Source organism: Nyctibius grandis, chromosome 34, assembly GCF_013368605.1.
Source record: "Nyctibius grandis isolate bNycGra1 chromosome 34, bNycGra1.pri, whole genome shotgun sequence".
Lineage (NCBI taxonomy): Eukaryota > Metazoa > Chordata > Aves > Nyctibiiformes > Nyctibiidae > Nyctibius > Nyctibius grandis.
In genome coordinates this window covers 752,272-776,968 of record NC_090691.1, presented here as the reverse complement: position 1 = coordinate 776,968, position 24,697 = coordinate 752,272, and the positions used below count along the sequence as shown (strand labels likewise).

Sequence of the window (24,697 nt, the reverse complement as noted above, 5' to 3'; positions counted from 1 at the left end):
ACCCTGGTGTCCCCAAGGCCAGAGAGAAACAGGGCTGGGAAATGCAGCCCTTGCAAGAAAGGAGCTTTTAGTCAGTGCTGTCTCTGCTGCCCCTGAGGGTCTTTGGAGGACCTGAAGCTGATCTCTAGAAATGACAAGGTTCTTCTGACAGGCCCACTGTGAGAATGGCTGGTCTGTTTCTTGACTGTATTGTCAAGGGCATCAATAAAGGTTGGTGAAGAGGAAAAAATAGCAGTTTGAGAGTGTAGGCACATGCATGGAGAGCCTACATCTGCTGGATGGAGAAGGGACAGACCTTGCCACACTGCTGTGGTGGCCATCAATCACGTCTGTTATTGATATTTGCAACAGGCCTGTGTCTACAGAGGAGAAAGGCAAGGACACAAAGTAGAGGTGTGCATGAGGTGTCCCAGATAAACTCAGGTACCCTGAAAGTGTTTTTTACACAGGGTTCTTCTGCTGTTCAAACATTCAGGTACGACATGATTTGATTAATCACTAATTAACACACACAGTACTGATTACTAATCAGAGTAAAACTTCACAAAGCAATTATATTTCTGCAGCATCAACATGCATGAGCATTCTGGCTGCTTCTCTATTGATCCAGACATCCCTGGAGTTGGTCTTGTGATAGTTAAGATTTAGCTGTGACACCAGACACTGAGAGGGATTCAAAACTGTGTCAGAGGGGCTAGGAAGCTGGTGTTTCCTTGGTTCTCCAGGGGTATCCTTTATCGTTCATGGACAGCTCTAAGCTTCCCAGAAACAAAGTCCTTCTTTCCAGCGCAAGGCTGTTCTTCTGGTCCTTATGATGAGCTGGTGCCCTTTGGTTTGCTTACTCAAGCATGATAAATCAGTATGCAATGTGAAACATATATATTAAGACAGTTAATATATTTTCACACTATAAAGATTGATTGTCATAAGAATTAGGGAGGTAAATTTTCATAACTTTAGACCTGGGGATGTCTGTGGCCAGGTGGATTCTGCACAGAGCTGTTTGATGGTCAAGGATCACCTCTTCATGATCAACCCCAACATGTATGAAGTCATGCCAAGGTGGCAGGAGGCTGGCATAGAAGAGAGGAGCTCCTGACTAACACCAAGCATGAAGAGGAGGCACAGAGAAAAAGGAAGCACAGGAAGGAAGGCTTTCCAGCCTCAATGGTTCTGTGATTCTGTGCTGGAGCGAGCCATTAGTGTGTGTGTGCTTGTCTGTGCATGGGGAAGTGGGGGAGTGAGGGAATCCCAAGGCCAGCTCCTACATCAGGGGTGCAGTTCCTCAGGTCTCTGGAAAAAGAGCCTGGCATGAAAGCACTGCACCGGGGGGATCCCATTTTTTACAAAGATGCTAGAATGAGATTACTCTGAGTCGCTGTTAGATATATTTTTATAAGGGAAGCAGTTGCCACCAAGTAGGTAGATGTCTCAGGTGTGGTGACGCAAATGTAAAAATTTGTGTAGGAACATAATAACCATGAACGACAATAATGAGCAATAATGATAAAAAAAAATTTAAAATACCAAAAAAAAAAAAAAAGATGGAATCAGATGCTGTGGGAGTCATTTATGGAGAGAGGTGGTAAATTTCTCACTCTTAAAAAATGTCCATGAAATCAGTTTCCCAATGGCCTCCTTGAGCTCCTGGTTTCTCATGCTATAGATGAGGGGGTTCACTGCTGGAGGCACTACCGAGTACAGAACTGCCACCACCAGATCCAGCGATGGGGAGGACATGGAGGGGGGCTTCAGGTGAGCAAACACTACAGTGCTGAGAAACAGGGAGACCACAGCCAGGTGAGGGAGGCACGTGGAAAAGGATTTGTGTCGTCCCTGCTCAGAGGGGATCCTCAGCACAGCCCTGAAGATCTGCACATAGGACAGCACAATGAAAACAAAACACCCAAAACCTAAACAGACACTAACCCCAAGAAGCCCAGCCTCGCTGAGGTAGGAGTGTGAGCAGGAGAGCTTGAGGATCTGGGGGATTTCACAGAAGAACTGGTCCACAACATTTCCTTGGCAGAGGGGTAGTGAAAATGTATTGGCAGTGTGCAGCAGAGCAATGAGAAACCCACTGGCCCAGGCAGCTGCTGCCATGTGGACACAAGCTCTGGTTCCCAGGAGGGTCCCATAGTGCAGGGGTTTGCAGATGGCCACGTAGCGGTCGTAGGCCATGACAGTGAGGAGAGAATACTCTGCTGCGATAAAGAAGAGAAAGAACAAGACCTGTGCAGCACATCCTGCATAGGAGATGGCCCTGGTGTCCCACAGGGAATTGGACATGGATTTGGGGAGAGTGGTGGAGGTGGATCCCAGGTCAAGAACAGAGAGGTTGAGAAGGAAGAAGTACATGGGGGTGTGGAGGTGGTGGTTGCAGGCTACGGCAGTGATGATGAGTCCGTTGCCCAGGAGGGCAGCCAGGTAGATGCCCAGGAAGAGCCAGAAGTGCAAGAGCTGCAGCTCCCACATTTCTGCAAAGGCCAGGAGGAGGAACTGGGTGATGGAGCTGCTGTTGGACATTTTCGTCTGCTGGGCATGGGGCACTGTCATAGGAGGAAAATACAGTGACAAGTTAGGCGAGAATTCTCTAAACAATATCAAAGCCATTTCCAATAGACCCTTCCCCTGTCACACACACAGACCCTTTTGTTCTACTAGGACATCTTTTTTCATCTCTGTGGCTGGAGCCCTGCTTTGTGCTGCCTCAGTGTGTGATGAAGAGCAGGGCCTCTGCCCATGAGCTCTTCATAAGTCAGCCCTGCTCTGCAGCAGTGGGTTCCTGGGCACAGTGGGAGCAGGGGTCAACACAGGTGTTTGACTTTGTGAAATGAAACTGCTCCTATCGCAGAAGGACACATCAGCATCTGCAGTCTCAGTGCTAAGGAACTGGGATGGTAAAGGCAGTTAGAGAGTCCTAGTTTTTTGTACAGCTTTCCCATTCTCACATGGGGAGTGTTCTTGGATATCAGAAACCTTCAACATTTCTGCTGCACTCAGGGAGAACAGCATGAGCCCTGCAAGGAAAGAGGATTGCCTGTGGCTTAGTGCTGAGTGAGGGCAGCTGGTCTTTCCCTCAGTCTAGTTCCCAGTTTCCTTGCACTTGCAGCTTTCAGTGATGGAGTGTGATCACACTTTCATGTTACCCTGAAAAGCCACCAGACACTGCTGAGAGCAGAGGGATCCACTGCAGACCATGATCTCAGAACTCCAAGGACACACATGGCTCATTTCACCAACCCAGCAGCATTTCCTCAGCCCTAGCATCTCCGCACTTCTCCGTGGGGTTTTCAGATAAAAAAGAAAGCAGATACAGCACAGGTTTGCATCCTGTACGGCAGCTGACAGTTTGGAGGGCCACTCTGAGGAGATAGCCACGTGTCCTAATGATGGCATCTCTGTAAGGGACATTCAGCTCATTCCCCATACCCATTGAAAACATTGACGATAACCCCACAGGTGCTAGGAAAGCTGGGACACTTTTTCCCACGGACACACCTGCATGAAAGGACCCACAAGATCAGTGTGTGACTCTGCAGCTGAAACTCCACCTCCCCAGAGAGCCTGGCAGCAAGAATGAAATAACCACAGCAATGACAGAGACAAGTGGAGAAACAAGGGAAAATCCAGTGAGGGTCTGTCTGGGAGAGGCCAGGGCAGAGGCAGCCGGGCCCTCAGGACAGCGGTACCCTGACCCAGCTGTGCACGCCACCTCCCACACACCAGCAGTGCCGGGCAGCTGCTCTCAGCCCCTGTGCTCTGCAGAGGGAACTGGGCACGTGGCTGGAGAGCTGCACCACGGCTCTGCTGGAGCTCTGGCTGCACAGGAGGGGGTTCATGTCCTGGACCCCACGGTCCTGAGGGCAGAGGCTCTGTTGGATGGTAGAGGAAGCAAGGGAGTTCAGGGGAAGGGATCTGTATTGGAGGGGATAATATGGGTATTTCTGAATTCTCCCTCCCACAACATTTCTATTTTAAGTTTCCTCTCACTCCTAGATCATATCCCTGCTGCCTGGAGATTTTTCTCCTGGGAGGTGTTTCCCTGTGCCATGTTTTCCCTGTCAGTGCCCACAGACCCCACCCCAACCCCTGTGCACACACCTTGGCCCTACAGAAATGTGCCTGTTTGCAGGGCACTGCCTGGGCACAGGTTCCTGTTTGCACGTGGAGAGGGGCAGGTCAGAAACACCCTGATGGGTGCAGAAAGGTGATGCTGTTGCTGTCCATAGGCAGAGGAGTGGCTGAAGGCACTTTAGGAGGCTGCTGGTCACTCAAAGTTACAGCTCAGGAGTTTCAATGATTCGTTCAAGCACGAGAGATCCTTTTCCATTTCTCCCCACAATTTCCCAAGAGAAGGAAACTGATAACAGACTCAGAAAAGCTCCTTAGCTTTAACGTAATCCCTGCCTTGAACTGACCTTCCCCTTGAAAAGTGCCCTCAGAAATGTCCTGGAGTGATCTGGAGCTGTGAGCAGCCCTGGCCTATGCAGAACCCTCTTGAGAGCAGAAGGACCCTCTCCTGCCTGGCTTCTCTCTGGCTTCCACCCACAGCTTCTCCCTGCAACGCCGTGGGGAACTCCCTGGGCAGGCTGAGTGCTGACCCTGGCAGGCAGCAGAGTCCCTGCCCCAGCACACAGCCCCTGGGGTGCAGGGACCCTGCTCTCAAGGACAGTCCTGGGCACTCCTGGCTGCATACCCAGCATCACAACCCTGCAGCCATCCCTGGGAGAAGGCAGCCAACATGCCCTATCCCTCTGATGGTGCAGCAGGGAGCCCCTGCTTTGCAGCACATCCTCACCTTCTACAACAGAGAAACTGGAATTCCTCATGACAGATCCCATAGCCTGAGGGATGTGCCAGCTTTAGGAGATCATTCCACAAACTGCAGGTTCACTGCCCTTCACACAGAGACTTACCGTGTCGAGGACTGGTAAGATTTCTCCCGCAGTGAGCTCTCCACTTCCCTCCCCACCCCACACTGCCTTTAAGCTCTCTCTGCCTGGCTCCTCTCCCCTCGCTGCCTGCAGGCAGTGCCCTCAGCCCTGCTGCGCTCTGCAGAGGAGCTGCTCCTGGCCAGAGCTGTCTCTCTGCAGCGCTGCCCACTTGCCATCAGCTCCCTCCATCCCAGGAGCCCAGCCCAGCTCAGCAGCAGAGGGACCAGCCCAAGGCAGCACTTTCTCTGCCCCCTCTGGGCTCCCTCCAGGTGTCCCTGGCGTCAAGGTGAACCTGCTGTGAAACAGGCTGAAGGAAACGTCAGCATTTTGCTCCCTCAGCTGGGGAGAAACACTTATTTCCAGAAGTGTCATTTCTCCTCTCAGTGTTACACCTAAATATCACCTTTTCTGGTGTTATTATTAGACGGGACACCCAGACAGTGACAGGCAGGGATCTCCTTTACCCCTGCTGAGGGAAGGGATTCAGCTGGGTCAAGTGAGGCATCTCATCCCGCCTTTCTATTCCTGGCATTTGAAGGAGACTCAGCTCCCTCCCAGGCCTGCCACAAACCCCCAGCACGTGGAATTCCTCTTGCCTGTCTTCAGGTGTGCACAAAACAGGCACCCTCATGTGATTGTCTTTTCTCAACTCCCATGCTAATTAATGGAGATGGAAGGCAGGAGCGAGGTGTTCAGATGCAACATCCTGGTGATATCAGAGGTGCCAGAGGTGGTGTAAGATAGATGCAGGTAACTGCAAACTCTGATGGAGAAGTTCATAGAGACAGGGCATCACCTCAGGGTCATATATGAGCCTGATGGTAAATTCCTTTGGCCAAGTGAAGGGACAGCTGATGCCCAAAGCCCAGAAGAACCTCTTCCTATTCATTATCTTTATGGCAGTTGTTACAGGTGTTCATATGAACGACTGCAATCACATAGCATAGAGAGAGCGAGGTCTCTCTCTTTTCCATCAGCTGAATTTCCCATATCTCCACTGACTATAACAGCATTTGTTCCATGTTCATCCCCACATGACCTAACAGAATTCAGGGCAGGGACGCAATTTACTGTTCAAGTCCAAGCCCACAGAGCTACCTGAGATCCCAGGGCTGGCATGGACCACACAGGACCTATAAGAATGCAACTCCCATTCAGGGCAGGCGTATCATGGAGAGCATGATTTGATGCCTGTGTGCCATTGACTGATGACATTAGTCAAAAGCATCCACCGTCATCAGGGGGCATTATCTGTCATTTCTCTACCCAATAGCTACAAGCATTGCATGGACATGAAGCACATCACACCGGGATCTTTATTCATGCTCTTGATGATACATTCAATAAAAAGAGCAATAATTCTCACAGTGTGCTTGGATACATCTTGTCTTCAAGGACAGCATCGTCCAAGCACAGCAATGGTGCATATTAAAACCCAATTGAAACTCAAAATGGAATTCAAGGGCACCAAGATGAGGTTTTGGTACTTCTGGAACAGTTAAAGAAGAAAGAGATAATGTAGGACCACTGCTGCATTTATTAAGAGTAGGTGAAAGTTCTGAGGTACTCTGTGTCTTTGCCTCAGTTATCCCAGTGAGGTCTCCCAGGCCTTTGTGCTTTGAGGCAGAACTCTGGAGGAGAACAACCAGCAGTGGATGGGTATCAAGGCAGGGGTTACTTGAGCAAACTACTCCCTTACCAGTCCTTCGGAACGGAGGGGCTGCATCCAAGGGTGCTGAGAGACTGTTTCTCACCATGAGGTGCTGGTCTGTTATGATCCCAGTAAGAAAGGCACTCAGACTCTGTCAGATGTCTTCTAAAATGCTGTTCTTTAGGACTAGCAGTATAAGGGACAGAAACACTCTTGTGTCCCTTTAGATGGTGGGAAGCCTCTTTGGGCCACTGAACCCAATGCAGCAAACTATCCATAGACAGTCTCCTGCTTTGGTCATTCAAGTTATTACAGGATTTTTCTTAGAAGGGAACAACTCTATTCATCATCTCTGCAGTCAAACAGGAATGATGCTTTCATGACAACTTCTTGCTGCACTCTTGGACACAGGCGGCATAATGTCCCCGACGGAGTGGGAGCTGCCTGCAGGGTCCTGTGTGACAATATGCTACTGAGGTTGTCATAGAATCATAGAATGGTTTTGGTTGGAAGGGACCTTAAAGGTCATCTAGTTCCAACCCCCCTGCCATGGGTAGGGACACCTTTCCGTTAGACCTGGTTGCACAAAGCCTCATGCAACCTGGCCTTGAACACTGTCAGGGAGGGGGCATCCACAGCTTCTCTGGGCAACCTGGGCCAGTGTCTCACTACCCTCACAGTAAAGAATCTCTTCCTAATATCCAATCTAAATCTACCCAGCCGTGGATGAGGGTAGATGAGGGCCAAACATGTCCTGGGGTGCATCAAGCATAGTACTGCTAGCTGGTCGAGGGAGGTGATTGTCCCACTCTACTCTGCACTGGTGTGGCCTCACCTCGAGTATTGTGTGCAGTTTTGGATGCCACAGTATAAAAAGGATATGAAGATACTAAAGAGTATCCAGAGGAGAGCCACAAAGATGGTGAAGGGTTTAGAGGGGAAGCCGTATGAGGAGCGGCTGAAGCCACTAGCTGTGTTCAGCATGGAGAAGAGAAGACTGAGGGGAGACCTCATTGCGGTCTGCAACTTCCTCACAAGGGGAAGTGGAGGAGTAGGCGCTGGCCTCTTCACCCTGGCAACCAGTGACAGAACTCGAGGGAATGGCAGGAAGATACGCCAGGGGAGGTTTAGGTTGGATATTAGGAAAAGGTTCTTCACCCAGAAGGTGGTGGAGCACTGGAACAGCCTCCCCAGGGAACCAGTCATGGCACCAAGCCTGACAGCATTCAAGAAGAGTTTGGACAATGCCCTCAGACACATGGTGTGCATTCTGGGGCTGTCCTATGCTGGGACAGGAGTTGGACTCGATGATCCTTTTGGGTCCCTTCCAACTCAGGACATTCTATGATTCTATGCTCATTGCAGGGGGGGTGGAATAGATGACCTTTAAATTTCCCTTCCAACCCAAACTATTCCATGATTCTCTGAATTACTGTATTTATACTGTCTTTGTCACTCTGTTCCCTGCCCCACTGGCCACTGGGACCAGGGTTCCCTCAGCAGCTTTCCTTGTGCTGACAACACACTCAGAGAAGCCCTTCTGGGCACCCTCCTCATGCACGGCCATTTCCAGCCACCGCTGAGCTTTGGCTTTGCCGGCTCCATCCCTGCATCCACAGGCCAGGTGTCTCTCTGCCTCCTGGGCAGCCTGTTCCCCCTCCAGCCTCCCTGCACTTCCTTGTGGTGCTTGACCTCCTAAATCAGGGGGGTCCCTGTTCATCCACGCTGACCTCTTGCCAGGCCCTGCTCAACTCCTAGCACATCACAGTGGCTTCTTCCTAGGCTTTGAGGACATTGTCCCTGAAGAACCAAGAGGGACTCACAGTTACTGTGTCCTCCAGGACACTCCAAGCAGATCCTCAGCAAACAGAAATCAGCTCTCCTGCAGTCCTGCACTGTCATTCTGCTAGTTGTCCTATTTCTCCACCATCTCATGGTCATTGCAGCCACGGTTGCCCTCATCCTTCCCATCCCCAGCCAGATCCACCTTGTTTGTCAGTAGCAGACAAGCCCCAGTAAGCTCATGGACTGTCTCTGTCAAAATGTTGTCTTCCACACCCTGCAGCGATCTCCCGGGTTGCTTGTGCCCAGCCCTGCTGCCCTCCCAGCAAATTGTGGGGTTGTTCAACTTGCCATGTATTTGAGGACCTGTGACCATGAGGCTTTCTCCAAGGGAAGGCTCTGTGCACACCAGCCTCCTCTTTGCACAGAGCTCACCTCCACCTCCTCACCTGCCTGCCTACCTTTCTGAGGAGCCCTTGCCATTGATGGCTGCCCTCCCACCACTCAATCTGTCCCACCAAGGCTCTGCAGACCCCATGGGGGAGCACGTTGCTACCTGCTCAGCAGAAATGAAAATGACAGTGCTGGGAAGGGGAGAGAAGAGGCAGGGAAAGGGGAAGGGTTCTGGGAGGTTGGCTGGGAGGTGGCTCCTGTTGCCAGAAGAGAATGATACAAGGAGAGACATCGCAGCTGGGAGGTGGATTTTCAAGTCACTTCTTTGGAAACAACCCAACTGGCCAGGTGATGAGGCACGCCCAGTGATGTCGCCTGGAGTGTCAGAAAACCCATCCAGCAGTGCTGAGAGTTTGGGAGAGGGGAGATGCAGAGGAAGGTGAAGATGACATGGCTGGGAGGTGGAGTGTGAGGCCATTTCTATTGCAGTAACCTGACTGTCTTATGTCAGGCAGGCAGATACTGTGATGTCATCAAGTGCATCACAAAGCCCTATGTGACACAGATGACAGCTCAGGCAGTGGAGAGGACTAAAGGCAGGCAAAGACAACATGGTTGGGCTGTTGCTTCTGAGATCACCTCATAAACGCAATGTGATTGGCCAGAAGCAGGGAGGCATCATGAGGTCATCAAGGACAGCAGATGGGAAGGCTGCAGAGAGATGACTGGGCACCTCATGAGGCCCTGGCCTGGGGTGAAGCCACGTGTACATGACATGGGAAAATATGGGATGTGGCATGAGAAATTGCGGGATGTGACAGAGAACAGCGTGAGAAGGGACCAGCAGTGTGGGCAGCTCCATGTGTCCCAGCTGGGTCTCACAGGTGGCTGCAGACATGAGAAGTGGCCAAACTGCACAGAGGGGAGCATTGGGGACCTTCTGGGCAGTCAGGTCTTACAGGGCCATGAGTGCCTAGGGAAGCCATATGAGTGATGCCATTAAAGTCCCAGAGGATCTAAGCAATGATATTCAAATTATCAAACTTGTGTACAAATGGAGAAAAGCTGAGACCATTGGGGTAAAAATAATTCCTGAGGGTTATAAATTGGGGAGGAGACTGGGGCAGAGAAAGGGAGGGATCAAAGTGGATCATGGAAGAAGAAGCCTGTGGAAGAGCAGGCAGGAGGGGGTGCAAGTGGCCAGCTGCCCGTGGGGAAGTGGCTGGTCAGTGTTGGTCTGGCTAAACCCCGTGCCTGATCACCGTGGTCTGTCCTGCTTATCATACTGGTTTCAGTTGGGGTAGAGTTAATTATCATAGTAAGTTGTACGGGGCTGTGTTTTAGATTTGTGATGAAAACAATGTTGATAACACACCAGTATTTTAGTCATTGCTGAGCAGTGCTTGTACAACACCAAGGCCTTTTCTGCTTCTCATGTTGCCCTGGCAGCGTGTAGGCTGGGGGTGCACAAGAAGTATGGAGGGGACACAGCTGGGACAGTTGACCCCAACTGACCAAAGCGATCCTCCATACCACAGGACATCACGCTTAGCAATAAAAGCTGGGAGAGAAAGAGGAAGCGGGGATCTTCAGAGTGATGGTGTTTGTCTTCCCAAGTAACTGTTACAAGTGATGAATCCCTGCTTTTGCTTAAATGGGTAAATATCTGCCTGCCGGTGGGAAGCAGTGAATGAATTCCTTATTTTGCTTTGCTTGTGTACATGGCTTTTGTTTTATCTATTAAGCTATCTTTATCTCAATCCATGAGTTGTCTCATTTTACCTTTCTTGGGCTGTGTGTATTTGGGTGTGAGTGTATGTACATGCTTTGCTGGTGAATTCTAAGTGGGGCTAATAAGGAGGAGGAGGACAACAGGATCTGGAGAGACCCAGGGTTGGAACAGCCAAGCGGGTAATATCTCTGAGCCTGTGCAGACCCAAAGCCCAGGCCCACATTGGAGGGACCACAAGGGGGTGTGAGACTGCGGGTAAGTTCTGCCAGGAAGGTATGGACCACTCATGCAAACTTCACACCAGATCAGCCTGAGAGGGGGAATGGGATGGGGTCAGTTGTGTTGCTCATGGTTGTGTAAGTGGTGTAAGTGCTGCTGTTGCTGTGGTGGCTGTAAAGGTGCTGTTGCCTGTTGGAGTTGGTCTGTGCCTGGTTGACTGTGTCCATCTTTGTTTCCCTGCAGATACCTGGATTTTCCTTTGAATGACTCCACCTTGGGCGATCTCTCACTTTGTGGGGCTCTAGTCAGTGACCACCCCAGGCACACGCAGCCCACACATATGGCATGGCCTCTCCAGGCAGATCCAGAATCCTCTCCTGGAAGATGTCCTCAGCCCTGTCACACACTGGGACAATGCAGTATGGCAGTATTTCAGGGACCACTGGCCATCTCCACTGTCAACAGACAACAGGGATGTGTCCTAAATTCAGCCCTTGTTCTGTAACAGCTACCAACGTGACAATGAACTTTTTACTCGAGCCCTTTTGGGGTGAAATTCCTGGGCCTTTTGTTGACATCAGCTTTGGAAAAGCAGCCAAATCTTGAGGAACTGCATGGGGGATATGTCATTTTATTACAGCGATGCTTTGAGAGAGTCAGCTCTGAAACAGTGTTAGAAAAATATTTATACAGGTTTCAGGTGAGAGGGAGAGATGGGTTCTTTTCTCAGGAGCGCATGCTGAATATAAAAGATTATGTAGGAACATGATAACCATAAATAACAGTACAGATTGCTTACAAAAAAAAGGATAAAAAAAAAAGAAGCAAAGTACAGGTCTGCATTGAGACACACAATGTCATTTGTGGAGAGTGCTGGAAAGTTTCTCACTATTGACAAACATCCATGAAATCACTTTCCTCATGGACTCCTTGAGCTCCTTGTTCCTCATGCTGTAGATGAGGGGGTTCACTGCTGGAGACACCACCGAATACAAGACTGCCACCACCAGATCGAGGGATGGGGAGGAGATAGAGGGGGGCTTCAGAGAGGCAAATATACCAGTGCTGATAAACAGGGAGACCACGGCCAGATGAGGGAGGCACTTGGAAAAGGCTTTGTGCTGTCCCTGCTCAGAGGGGATCCTCAGCACGGCCCTGAAGATCTGCACATAGGACAGCACAATGAAAAGAAAACGTCCCAAAACTAAACACACATTAGCCACAAGTACGGCAAAATCCCTGAGATAGGAGTGTGAGCAGGAGAGCTTGAGGACCTGGGGGATTTCACAGAAGAACTGGTCCAGGGCATTGCCTTGGCAGAGGGGTAGTGAAAATGTATTGGCTGTGTGCAGCAGAGCATTGAGAAACCCACTAGCCCAGGCAGCTGCTGCCATGTGGACACAAGCTCTGCTGCCCAGGAGGGTCCCGTAGTGCAGGGGTTTGCAGATGGCAATGTAGCGGTCATAGGCCATGACGGTGAGAAGAGAATACTCTGCTGTGATCAAGAAGAGAAAGAAAAAGACCTGGGCAGCACATTCTGCATAGGAGATGGCCCAGGGAATTGGACATGGATTTGGGAAGCGTGGTCGAAATGGATCCAAGGTCAAGAACAGAAAGGTTGAGGATGAAGAAATACATGGGGGTGTGGAGGCGGTGGTTGCAGGCTACAGCAGTGATGATGAGGCCATTGCTCAGGAGGGCAGATAAGTAGATGGCCAGGAAGAGAGAGAAGTGCAAGAGCTGCAGCTCCCACGTATCTGCAAATGTTAGGAGGAGGAACTGAGTGATGGAGTTGCTGTTGGACATCTGCTGCCTCTGGGCATGGGGCACTGTTGAAGAAGGAAAAGGCGGTGAGAAGTTAGGACAGACTTTTCAAGGAGGAAAACGAAAATCTTTTTATTTTTTGCATTTTGTTTTTTTTTCTTTTAGATACTCCTGTCCTACCTGGGGAGTCTTCTGAAAATGTCACTTGGTGCAGGCTGAGGGCAGCTGGTCTATCTTTCAGTCTTCTTCGCAGCTGCCCTGTACTCGCATGTGTTTCAGTTGGAGGATGATCGCAGTCATATGTTCCCCTTAAAAGAAAATGGGCCTTGCTGAGAGTAGAGTCCGGAGTCAAAGCTCGGATCTCCAAACTTCTCCCTCTTTCACAGGGTGCCTGAGGGTGGACACCACACTCCCCTTCTAGGCAAGGATATGCAGGGCACATTTCAGCTGCCCAGATACAGCTGCTCAACACCATTTCCATAGTCTTACCTCTGGGGCTGCTTTATGGGTGTCTCAGAGATCACAAAGATGCTATGAGACAGCTCTGTCTGGTGTCAAGCTCACAGCCTGGCAGGACACTGCAGGGAAATGGTCAAGTGTTCTACAGACGAGATCTCTTTTGGGGACAGCCATTCATTTCCCAAGTCCACAACCCACATTTCCTGGAGCTCCATGGGTTAGAAGGGTGCTGGGGCACCTCATTCCCACACAGACCCCTGCCTAGCAAGGCTTGAAGGGACGGTGTCTGAAACTCTCCCAATCCCACAGAGCCCAAGAGTAGGAACAGCAGGAGCACAGACAGGTGGGAAAAGGAGCAACACCACGATCCTTCTGCAGAGGGAGGCAAAAAGAGAGACGAAGGCACTTGAGAAAGTCATCGCCTTAATGAGCCGTGCACACAGCCTCCCAGACAGCAATGCTGCACGGCAGTGGCACTCAGCCCCTGTGTTCTGCAGAGGGAAATGGGCGCATGGCTGGAGAGAGGCACCTCTACTCTGCTGGAGCTCTGGCTGCAGAGGGGGGGCCTTGTACCTCCTGACCATGAGGGCAGAGACTTTGCTGGGTCAAAGAGGAGGCAAGGGGGCTTGCTCAGAGAAAGGTGTCTGCCCTGGAGGGGGTGACAGGAAGTTTTCCCAATTCTCCTTCCCATGACATTATCATTATTAGTTTGTTCTTCTTCCCTGTCAACCTCTCTGTTTCCTGGACCTTTTCCACCTGCTTCTCTGACCCACATGGTTTTCCTCACAGCAAATTCTGAGAGACCCCCATCCCACTGTCTGTGCACTCAGTTCTGCCCTACAGAAAACTCCCCGTAGGAGGGTACTGCCTCGGAACACCTCCCTGCTTGCAGGCGGTAAAGAGCAGATCAGACAAACCGTGGTGTTGCCAGCAAAGGTGATGCTGCTGCTGTCTGTAGGCTGAGGGGTAGACGGAGGCATTTTATGAGGTTCCTAGCAGATCTACTGATCACGCTGGGTAATGGTTCAAGAGCCTCAGTCACTTCTCAAAAGTTAGCAGCTCCTTTCCCCCGTACACCCCCACAGCGTGAAGACAAGGGAAGCACCTTCCTTTCCAGGTAACCCCTGCCTGGGCTTTCCTCTTGAAAGAAAGGTCGTCAGAAGGAGGAAGGAACCCTTAGAAGTGCCCTGGGGGTGATCTGGAGCTGTGAGCAGCTCTGACCAATGCAGCACCTTCTTGAGAGCAGAAGACCCTGCCCTGCCCTACTGGGAGTCACTCCTTTCATGCAGAGCTTCTCCCCACAGCGCCGTGGGGAGCTCCCTGGGCACGCTGAGTCCTGACCCTGTCAGGTGACATAGTCCCTGTCCTCGCACACAGACCCCTGGGGTGCAGGGACCCTGCTTAGTGCCTGGGGCACCCTTGTATGCACACCCAGCTTGGCACCCCTGCAGCCATCCCTGGGAGGAGGCAGCCATCATGCGTCGTCCATCTGATGGTGTGGCAGGCAATCCCTGATCTGGAACATGTACTCCTCCTCCACAGCAGAAAATCCAGGACAGCCATCCTGACAGGTCCTATCAGGAGACACTTCCATGAACAAGTCTGCATTTCCCTGCACCCAGAGACTTAACATGTCAAGGGCTGTGAAGATTTCTCCCGCAGTGAGCTCTCAGCACCCTCCTGTGGGGTTCCTACGAGACAATGGTCACGTACTGAACGAGCCATGTCCAAGGGGGTGGTAGTAGGTGGTGATGAACTGACCAATCATAACGACGAGCAAGGACCTTGGCTATTGAACAAACAGCTGACAGCGGCGGCAGCAGCGACAGCGACTTGAGGTTAGTGCAGGGGCGAGGGCGGCATCGGGCTATAACCGGGTGGTTTTTGTACTCATGACCCCCCTGAAGCAGCAGCCTCTGGAGCAGCAGCCCCGAGCTGCTTCCCCCGGACCCAGAGGTTCCCAGCAACGAATCAGGAGAGGAGGGGGCATAGCCAGAGGCGCCGCGGGCGATTTAAGCGATATAAACGCACCACCCCCTGTTGATTGGGTGATTGATTGATTGATTGACTGGGTGATAAAAAGCCTCCTGGAGGACAGGGACTAGTCCCTGCCCAGAGGGGAGAGGGGGAGTCAGCAGTGACTGGGTGAGTCAGCAGTGACTGGGTGTGTCCCAGGGCGGGAGAGGCCGCAGCAGTTTGCAGCTCGTTAGGGAGGGCGCTGACTCCCTCCCAGTGCACAAGGCGAGGAAGGTGCCAAGGAGCTGTGAACCAGGGGTGGCACCAACAGGTATTTCCCAGCTCAGTGAAAGAACAATGGTATCTACCCGGTGGAAGAAGACCAAAATGGATGTGGGAACCCAGACAGAGCTCCCACGGAAGGAGGCGATGGTGCAGGTTGCAGGCTGCAGGGAATGCTACAGCGTCTCTGTGGTGTCAGGGGGCTGTGTGCGCTGTGAGCAGGTAGATGATCTGCTCGGCCGAGCGGCACAGCTGCAAACCCAGGTTGAAAGGCTTCAAGCCGAAGTAGAAAGGCTTAGGAGCATTTGGGAGGCTGAAATGGAGATAGAGTGGTGGAGCCAGGTTCTGCCTTCCCTGCAACAAAAATGGGAGCACCTGCCGGAGAGCTCCCAGGATCGAGGGACCCCCGTACTCTGCCCCTCTCAGGTGGAAAACAATAACTAGAGGAGAGGAGTGAGTGGAGGCAAGTCTATGGCCGTGGCGAAAGGCGAGTGCCCTCCTTGCCTACTTTGCCTCCACAGCTGCCTCTGAGCAATAGATATGAAGCCCTAGTGGAATACAGCCGGTCCAATGGGGATGTGGTGGAGAGGCAACCTATATCAGAGGTCCCACCACAGTCAGAAAAACCTTACAGGTGTATAGCTACCTCCTCCACAAGGAAGAAGAGAAGAGTTTTAGTGGTTGGAGACTCCTTCCTAAAGGGATCTGAGGGCCCAATATGCAGAGCTGACCCCCATCACAGGGAGGTCTGCAGTCTGCCTGGAGCCCGAATCAGGGATATCACCAGGAAACTCCCCAACCTGGTGAAGGCCACAGACTACTACCCCCTGCTGATCTTCCAGACAGGTGGGGAAGAAGCTGCATCCCGTAGTCTGAGGGGGATGAAGAAAGACTACAAGGCCCTAGGACGGTTGGTGAAAGAGTCTGGGGCACAAGTTGTTTTCTCCTCCCTCCTTCCATTTTCAGGTGATGACATGGAATGGAATAGTAGGATTCTCTCTATTAATGCCTGGCTACGAGACTGGTGCTACAGGAAGGGCTTTGGGTTCTTTGATAATGGCTGGTTTTATAAGACACCAGGCGTGATGGTAATACATGGGAAAGGTTTATGTCGCAGGGGCAAAAGGGTTCTGGGACAGGAATTAGCAGGGCCCATTCGGAGAGCTTTAAACTAGATTCGAAGGGGGATGGGGTAGTAGCTGGGCTTGCACCACTGGGGCAACACTCTAGTGTTGAGGTAGACCAGGAGGCCTCCCATCCCCCTGGGGTGAAATCGGTGTGCTTGCTCCCTGAAATGCCTGTACACCAATGCACGCAGCATGGGGAATAAACAGGAGGAGTTGGAAATCCGTGTTCGGTCGGGGGGGCTATGATCTAGTGGTAATTACAGAGACTTGGTGGGACGCCTCGCATGACTGGAATGTGGTCATGGATGGCTATGTCCTGTTCAGGAAAGACAGGCCACTAAGGAGAGGTGGTGGAGTTGCTCTTTATGTGAGTGAGCAGCTAGAATGTATTGAGTTCTGTCCAGGGGCGGATCAGGAGCGAGTTGAGAGTTTGTGGGTGTGAATTAAGGGGCAGGCTGGCAGGGGTGATACTGTTGTGGGTGTCTATTACAGGCCACCGGATCAGGATGAGGAGGGTGATGAGGCCTTCTACAGGCAGCTGAGAGCAGTCTCGCAATTACAGGGCCTGGTTGTTGTGGGGGATTTCAACTACCCTGATATTTGCTGGGAGGCCTACTCAGCCAGCCATCCTCAGTCCAGGAGGTTCCTCCAGTGCATTGATGATAACTTTCTGATGCAAATGGTGGATGAGCCAACTAGGAGAGGACCGCTGCTGGATCTTATCCTCACTAACAAGGAGGGTCTGGTTGAAGCGGTGAAGGCTGAGGGCAGCCTTGGTTGTAGTGACCATGAGAGACCTGCATGGTTAAACAGGGAACTGCTGGGCAAACTCAAGTGGAAGAAGAGGGTGTACAGATCATGGAAGGAGGGGCTGGCCACTTGGGAGGAATATAAGTCTGTTGTCAGAGGATGTAGGGAGGCAACTAGGAAAGCTAAGGCCTCCTTGGAATTAAACCTTGCAAGAGAGGTCAAGGACAACAGAAAGGGCTTCTTCAAATACATTGCAGGTAAAGCCAACAGTAGAGGCAATGTAGGCCCACTGATGAATGAGGTGGGGGCCCTGGAGACAGAAGATACAAAGAAGGCAGAGTTACTGAATGCCTTCTTTGCCTCTGTCTATACTGCTGGAGGCTGTCCTGAGGAGCCCCAGACCCCTGAGGCCCCAGAAGAAGTCAGGGTAGAGCAGGAATCTGTCTTGGTAGATGAGGGCTGGGTCAGGGACCAATTAAACAATCTGGATGTCCATAAATCCATGGGCCCTGATGGGATGCACCCGCGGGTGCTGAGGGAGCTGGCGGAAGTCATTGCTAGGCCACTCTCCATCATCTTTGCTAAGTGGTGGGCAACTGGAGAGGTGCCTGAGGACTGGAGGAAAGCGAATGTCACTCCAGTCTTCAAAAAGGGCAAGAAGGAGGACCCGGGTAACCATAGACCGGTCAGCCTCACCTCCATCCCCGGAAAGGTGATGGGACAACTTGTCCTTGGTGCTGTCTCTAGGCACATCAAGGATAGGAGGATCATTAGGGGCACTTAACATGGCTTCACCAAGGGGAAGTCATGCTTAACCAACTTGATAGCCTTTTATGAGGACATAACCCGGTGGATAGATGATGGTAAAGCTGTGGATGTGGTCTATCTCGATTTCAGTAAAGCGTTTGACACGGTCTCCCACAGCATCCTTGCAGCTAAACTGAGGAAGTGTGGTCTGGATGATCGGGTAGTGAGGTGGATTGTGAACTGGCTGAAGGAAAGAAGCCAGAGAGTGGTGGTCAATGGGACAGAGTCCAGTTGGAGGCCTGTGTCTAGCGGAGTCCCTCAAGGGTCGGTACTGGGACCAGTTCTATTCAATATATTCATTAATGACTTGGATGAGGGAATAGAGTGCACTGTCAGCAAGTTCGCTGATGACACCAAACTGGGAGGAGTGGCTGACACAACGGAAGGCTGCGCAGCCATTCAGAGAGACCTGGACAGTCTGGAGAGTTGCGCGGGGAGAAATTTAATGAAATATAAGAAGGGCAAGTGTAGAGTCCTGCATCTGGGCAAGAACAACCCCATGTACCAGTACAAGTTGGGGGCAGACCTGTTGGATACCAGCGTAGGGGAAAGGGACCTGGGGGTCCTAGTGGACAGCAGGATGACCATGAGCCAGCAGTGTGCCCTTGTGGCCAAGAAGGCCAATGGCATCCTGGGGTGTATTAGAAGGGGTGTGGTTAGGAGGTCAAGAGAGGTTCTCCTCCCCTCTACTCTGCCCTGGTGAGGCCGCATCTGGAATATTGTGTCCAGTTCTGGGCCCCTCAGTTCAAGAAGGACAGGGAACTGCTAGAGAGAGTCCAGCGCAGAGCCACGAAGATGATTAAGGGAGTGGAACATCTCCCTTGTGAGGAGAGGCTGAGGGAGCTGGGTCTCTTTAGCTTAGAGAAGAGGAGACTGAGGGGTGACCTCATTAATGTTTATAAATATGTAAAGGGCAAGTGTCATGAGGATGGAGCCAGACTCTTCTCAGTGACATCCCTTGACAGGACAAGGGGCAATGGGTGCAAGCTGGAACACAGGAGGTTCCACATAAATATGAGGAAAAACTTCTTTACGGTGAGGGTGACTGAACACTGGAACAGGCTGCCCAGAGAGGTTGTGGAGTCTCCTTCTCTGGAGACATTCAAAACCCGCCTGGACGCGTTCCTGTGTGATATGGTCTAGGCAATCCTGCTCCGGCAGGGGGATTGGACTAGATGATCTTTCGAGGTCCCTTTCAATCCCTAACATTCTGTGATTCTGTGATTCTGTGAACTAAGGGAATCAGATGCTATGCTGGAGGGCAGCACTGCCATGCTGAGGAGCTTAGAAGGACAAATCCAAAGTCACACCCTGGGGTAGACAAAGCCCCTGCAATGACAGGGGCTGCAGACTGCCTGGCTGGGTACCATGTCTGCAGAAAAGACTCTGATCTGACATCTAGTTGTAAAAAGCTTCAACTTCTCCATAGCTATCCTCTTGCATGGAGTTTAGCAGACTGCTTTCTCTGTTGTCATTAATTCTTTGCAATAGACCAACACCTCCAGCTGTTACTACTTCCCACAAAGTACCCTGGTGATAGAGCAGGCCAAATCTTTATGTAGTGAGCCCAACGCCTTGTTCTTCCAAGTGTCAGACCCCAGCTGACACACACCAGGGCACAGCAGTAATCGGCAGGGCTTCTACAGAGGCCCAGACTTTCTGGTGCTTAGTATGCCATGGCTAAAGGTGGGCAGCTGTGGGAAGAGTCCCTTCAGTTTATGCATGATCTTTAATGGAGATGGGATTTGCAGAATCACAGAATCATATAGGTATGAAGAAATATCTGTAGCTCGTCCAGTCCAACCCACAAGCTCAAAGCAGGGTCAGCTAGAGCCAGCTGCCTAGGACTGTGTCCAGTGCGGCTTTGAATACCTCCAAAGATGGAGACTCCACGACCTCTGTGGCAAACCTACTCCAGTGCTTGACCGCCTCCTCTGGACTGAAGGGTTTTCTTGTGTTCAGGAGGAATTTCCTGTGTTTTAATTCATGACTATTGCCTTTTGTCCTGTCACTGGGCACTGCTGAGAAGACCCTGGCTCTCTCTTCTTCATTCCCTTCCCCCTGAGCCTTCTCTTCTCCAGGCTGAAGAGTCCCAGCTCCCTCAGCCTTTTCTCCTAGGAGACATGCTCCAGTCCCTGCATCATCTTTTTGGCCCTGTGCTGGACTTGTTTCAGAAAGTCCATATTTCTCTTGTACTGGGGAGTCCAGAACTGGATACAACACTCTGGACATGACTTCACCAGTGCTGAGCAGAGAGGAAGGCTTACCTCACCTGTCTGATGGAAAAGCTCTTCCTAATGCACCCCAGGATGCTATTGGTCTTCTTTGCCATGGAGGATGCCTCGCTGGCTCATGGTCAGCTTGATGTCCACCATGAACCCAACCCTTCCTTCTCTGAATAGTTGCTTTTCAGCCTGTTGACCCCCAGCATGTACTGGTGCCTGGGGTTATTCCTCTCCAGGCCTTGTACTTCCCCTTGTTGAATTTCATGAGGTTTCTGTCAGCCCAGTTCTCCAGCCTGTCAAGATCACTCTGAATGGCAGCACAACCCTCTGGCATAGAAGCCACTCCTCCCAGTTTGATGTCATCTGCAAACTGGCTGAGGGGACACTCTGTTTCCTCATCCAGATCATTAATGAGCAGGACTGGACCCAGTATTGATCCCTGGGGTACACGCAGTAGACTTTGTGCCAGTTGTCACCATGTGTTGGGCTCGGCCATTCAGCCCATTTTCAATTCATCTCGCTGTCTGCTCATCCAGCCCGTATTTCACCAGCTGCTCTTTAAGGATGTTACAAGAAACTGTACTGAAAGCCTTGCTGAAATGAATGTAGACAACACCTGCTGCTCTCTACTCATATATCAAGCCAGCTATTTCATCCTTGGAGCTTATCAGCCCCTAAAGAATGAGGATCATCCCGCAAGTGGCATGATACACACACTCTCCAGCAGCCTATGGGAGAGCAGAATGTACCCACAATCTCGTGTCTTTGCTGCAAAGCACCAGCTGCTCTGCTGCATCACAAACCCCATCAAAGCACAGGAATAAAGCTTTAGCTAACCCTAACTTCTCTGGAGACACACCATGGCAAGAAAAGGCACCCAGTCTCCATAGGATTTGCATATCTTGCCCATTGGGGTGACTGGGCTTGGCATGGAGCTCTGGATTATCTTCATCACTGCTCCCTCCCATACTCAGTCCTTGACTTTCACACCTTTTATTTCAAAATCTGTGTGCTGTGATTGAGAGGAACCAGAGCAGAACATAACGGAAGGTCCTCCAGTCTTGGAGGGTTCAATCCCTGTACCTTAGGTGATGCAGGACGCTCTTCCACTTGGCTGCGGTCTCAACCCCACTTGAAAAGAAACTGTCAGTGAGGTTTTATCCCTTCCAAAATGAGGCAGAGGGATTGGAGGCAGGGCAAGGAGAGGCTGGCCTTGTGGAAGGGTGGGTGATTTGACAGGAAGAGAAGTGTCACATTTTCCCCATAGGAAATACCCATAAATGGGGGAATGGCTGAAGAAGTCTTGATTGGATTCTGCCTTGAATAAAGTCATCTTTGTCCAATGGTGGTCAATGGGACAGAGTCCAGTTGGAGGCCTGTGTCTAGCGGAGTCCCTCAAGGGTCGGTACTGGGACCAGTTCTATTCAATATATTCATTAATGACTTGGATGAGGGAATAGAGTGCACTGTCAGCAAGTTCGCTGATGACACCAAACTGGGAGGAGTGGCTGACACACCAGAAGGCTGCGCAGCCATTCAGAGAGACCTAGACAGTCTGGAGAGTTGCGCGGGGAGAAATTTAATGAAATATAAGAAGGGCAAGTGTAGAGTCCTGCATCTGGGCAAGAACAACCCCATGTACCAGTACAAGTTGGGGGCAGACCTGTTGGATACCAGCGTAGGGGAAAGGGACCTGGGGGTCCTAGTGGACAGCAGGATGACCATGAGCCAGCAGTGTGCCCTTGTGGCCAAGAAGGCCAATGGCATCCTGGGGTGTATTAGAAGGGGTGTGGTTAGGAGGTCAAGAGAGGTTCTCCTCCCCCTCTACTCTGCCCTGGTGAGGCCGCATCTGGAATATTGTGTCCAGTTCTGGGCCCCTCAGTTCAAGAAGGACAGGGAACTGCTAGAGAGAGTCCAGCGCAGAGCCACGAAGATGATTAAGGGAGTGGAACATCTCCCTTATGAGGAGAGGCTGAGGGAGCTGGGTCTCTTTAGCTTAGAGAAGAGGAGACTGAGGGGTGACCTCATTAATGTTTATAAATATGTAAAGGGCAAGTGTCATGAGGATGGAGCCAGGCTCTTGTCAGTGACATCCCTTGACAGGACAAGGGGCAATGGGTGCAAGCTGGAACACAGGAGGTTCCACATAAATATGAGGAAAAACTTCTTTACGGTGAGGGTGACTGAACACTGGAACAGGCTGCCCAGAGAGGTTGTGGAGTCTCCTTCTCTGGAGACATTCAAAACCCGCCTGGATGCGTTCCTGTGTGATATGGTCTAGGCAATCCTTCTCCGGCAGGGGGATTGGACTAGATGATCTTTCGAGGTCCCTTCCAATCCCTAACATTCTGTGATTCTGTGATCTGCCACTGCCTGTGCAGAAGAGGGTACAAGACTGCACTGGGATCAGCTGATGTGGCTGAGCCCAGGCATGACAAGGCCACTGATCCACTCCAGCCCCCACCGTGAAATCCCTCCCATGCCCCAGTCCAGGGCCTGCAGTCCTTCAGGGATGGCCCTGCCCTGGTCTGGGTCTCCTACAGGCCACAGCTCCTTACAGGTTCAGCCGCTGGCCATGGAGTACCTCCTTCTAGAGCACATCTCCATCCACATGCCTCCTCAGGAGCTTCTCCACATCCGTTTGGAACCACTTCTTCTATAGATCCACAGTGCCACTGCAACGGTCTCCTCTCTCAATTTTCCTTTAAACCTTCCCTTGACTAGGATGCCTACAGCATGTAATCTGCATATTACTTATTAATTTCATAATAAGGAAATTAAGACACTCAGACGAGCTCTTGGTGATTGTGCTTATGAAAACTCCTTTTGATTCTAAAGGAAAATGCAATTGACAACTAAGCTGTTGTTGGAGATTAAAATGTGAAAACAAAGGGAAAAGGGTATCAAAGGGGCTGCTTGAGTGTAAACAGGTTTCTATTAAGTACACTTCTCTAATTGAGTACGCTTCTCTGTATTGACTCGTCCCTTCATAATCATACAATCATAGAATGGTTTGGGTTGGAAGGGACCTTAAAGATCATCTAGTTCCAACCCCCCTGCCATAGGCAGGGACACCTTGCCTCTAGATTAGGTTGCTCAAAGCCTCATCCAACCTGGCCTTGAACACTGTCAGGGAGGGGGCAGCCACAACTTCTCTGGGCAACCTGGGCCAGGGTCTCACCACCCTCACAGTAAAGAATTTCTTCCTAATATCTAATCTAAATCTCCCCTCTTTCAGTTTAAAAACTTTCCCCTCATCCTATCACTAGATGCCCTTGCAAAAAGTCCCTCTCCAGCTTTCCTATAGGCCCCCTTCAGGTACTGGAAGACTGTTATGAGGTCTCCCCGGAGCCTTCCTTTCTCCAGGCTGAACAGCCCCAACTCTCTCAGCCTCCCTTCACAGGAGAGGTGCTCCAGCCCTCTGATCATCTTCGTGGCCCTCCTCTGGACTCGCTCCAACAGCTCCATGTCCTTCTTACGTTGGGGGCCCCAGAGCTGAATGGGCACATGTGGACAGTAGTGAACTTCAAGCTGGTGAGTAGGAGACGAGGTCTGCATACCAGCAACTGTAGCAAGGCTGCAACCATCCAGGACATCAGCATCTGGGTGCTAGTAACGGGGACACCATGGGGCTCTGGGTCCTCGTACTGGACAGACTGAATGTCTGTGCAGGAGCTGGGTGTCCTCTAGAGAGGCTGCCAGGCTGGAGGAGGCTCACTGGCTTCCCTCCTGCCTGCCCGGAGCACCACCACAATGTGAGAGCTGAGGAGGCTGTGGAGGAACAGTGCAGTGCAACTTGGCAACATGGGCTCTAAGTCCTCACTGGGCCTGGCTCTCCAGACTGTACCTGCTCAGGTGCAGATGCTCTTGATCATGAAAATGAATGATGCAGCTGCCACCAACATCTAGTGGGCACCAGCAAGATCCTTCAGATCCCACTTCCATCCAGGGAGCACTCTCTGGAGGCAAGCCATATTGTGGCGGAAAAAAAGTGGCCAAGGTGTCTGGGAGGAAGTCAGTATTGGGATCCCAAACTGGGGAAGAAAAAATGTTCTCATTTTTGATAGGTGGAAAAATAAAAGGCAAGGTCATCCGGAGTGGAAAGATAGGTCAGATTCTAACTATCAAGAAGCGTGACTGTGAATATAATCAAAGAGCAGAAATGGTTTAAAGTGGACTGGCTGAAAACAGATCACTTGCGGAATGGCAGAATAGTTGGGGTTGGGAGGGACCTCTGGAGATCATCTAGTCCCACTCACTGCCAACCCCCACTTCAGCTAATGTGCCTGCAGGGTAGTAGGCTCTGCTGAGACATGGCTGCTGCTGGGCCCCTTGTCTCCTCGGTCTGGCCCCACACAGGAGGATGGGTCCCATCGTCGCCTATATGCACCCCTGCGCATCCAGAGCTGTGAGCTGTGAGCTGCAAGCTCCAGGCTGAGGCGGGCATTTGTTTCCCACAGCCCTGCAGCCCCACACCAGACCCCAGGTGAGGAATGTGGTTGTGCCAAGTGCACTCAGGGCTCCAGGTGTAGTCAGAGACTGATCCCCACTGAGACCCCACCAGGAATGTCTGCTCTCTGTGTGACCTTACGGCCAGAGAAGGATGCTGCACG

General features: G+C 51.4%; 1 protein-coding gene and 1 pseudogene across 1 annotated transcript; both read right to left on the bottom strand.

Moving 5' to 3' along the window:
* Positions 1 to 1,566: 1,566 nt before the first annotated feature.
* Positions 1,567 to 2,613, bottom strand: LOC137675529 (olfactory receptor 14C36-like). The gene has a single exon (XM_068421657.1). It carries the CDS (start codon positions 2,611 to 2,613, stop codon positions 1,567 to 1,569), a length of 1,047 nt encoding a protein of 348 aa, XP_068277758.1.
* An 8,958-nt stretch (positions 2,614 to 11,571) lies between these two features.
* On the bottom strand, positions 11,572 to 12,520 carry LOC137675534 (olfactory receptor 14J1-like; annotated as a pseudogene).
* Between the last annotated feature and the right edge of the window lie 12,177 nt (positions 12,521 to 24,697).

Excerpts from the sequence above, each read along its gene's own strand:
- LOC137675529 (XM_068421657.1), bottom strand. The coding sequence starts at position 2,613 with ATGGCTTTGATATTGTTTAGAGAATTCTCGCCTAACTTGTCACTGTAT.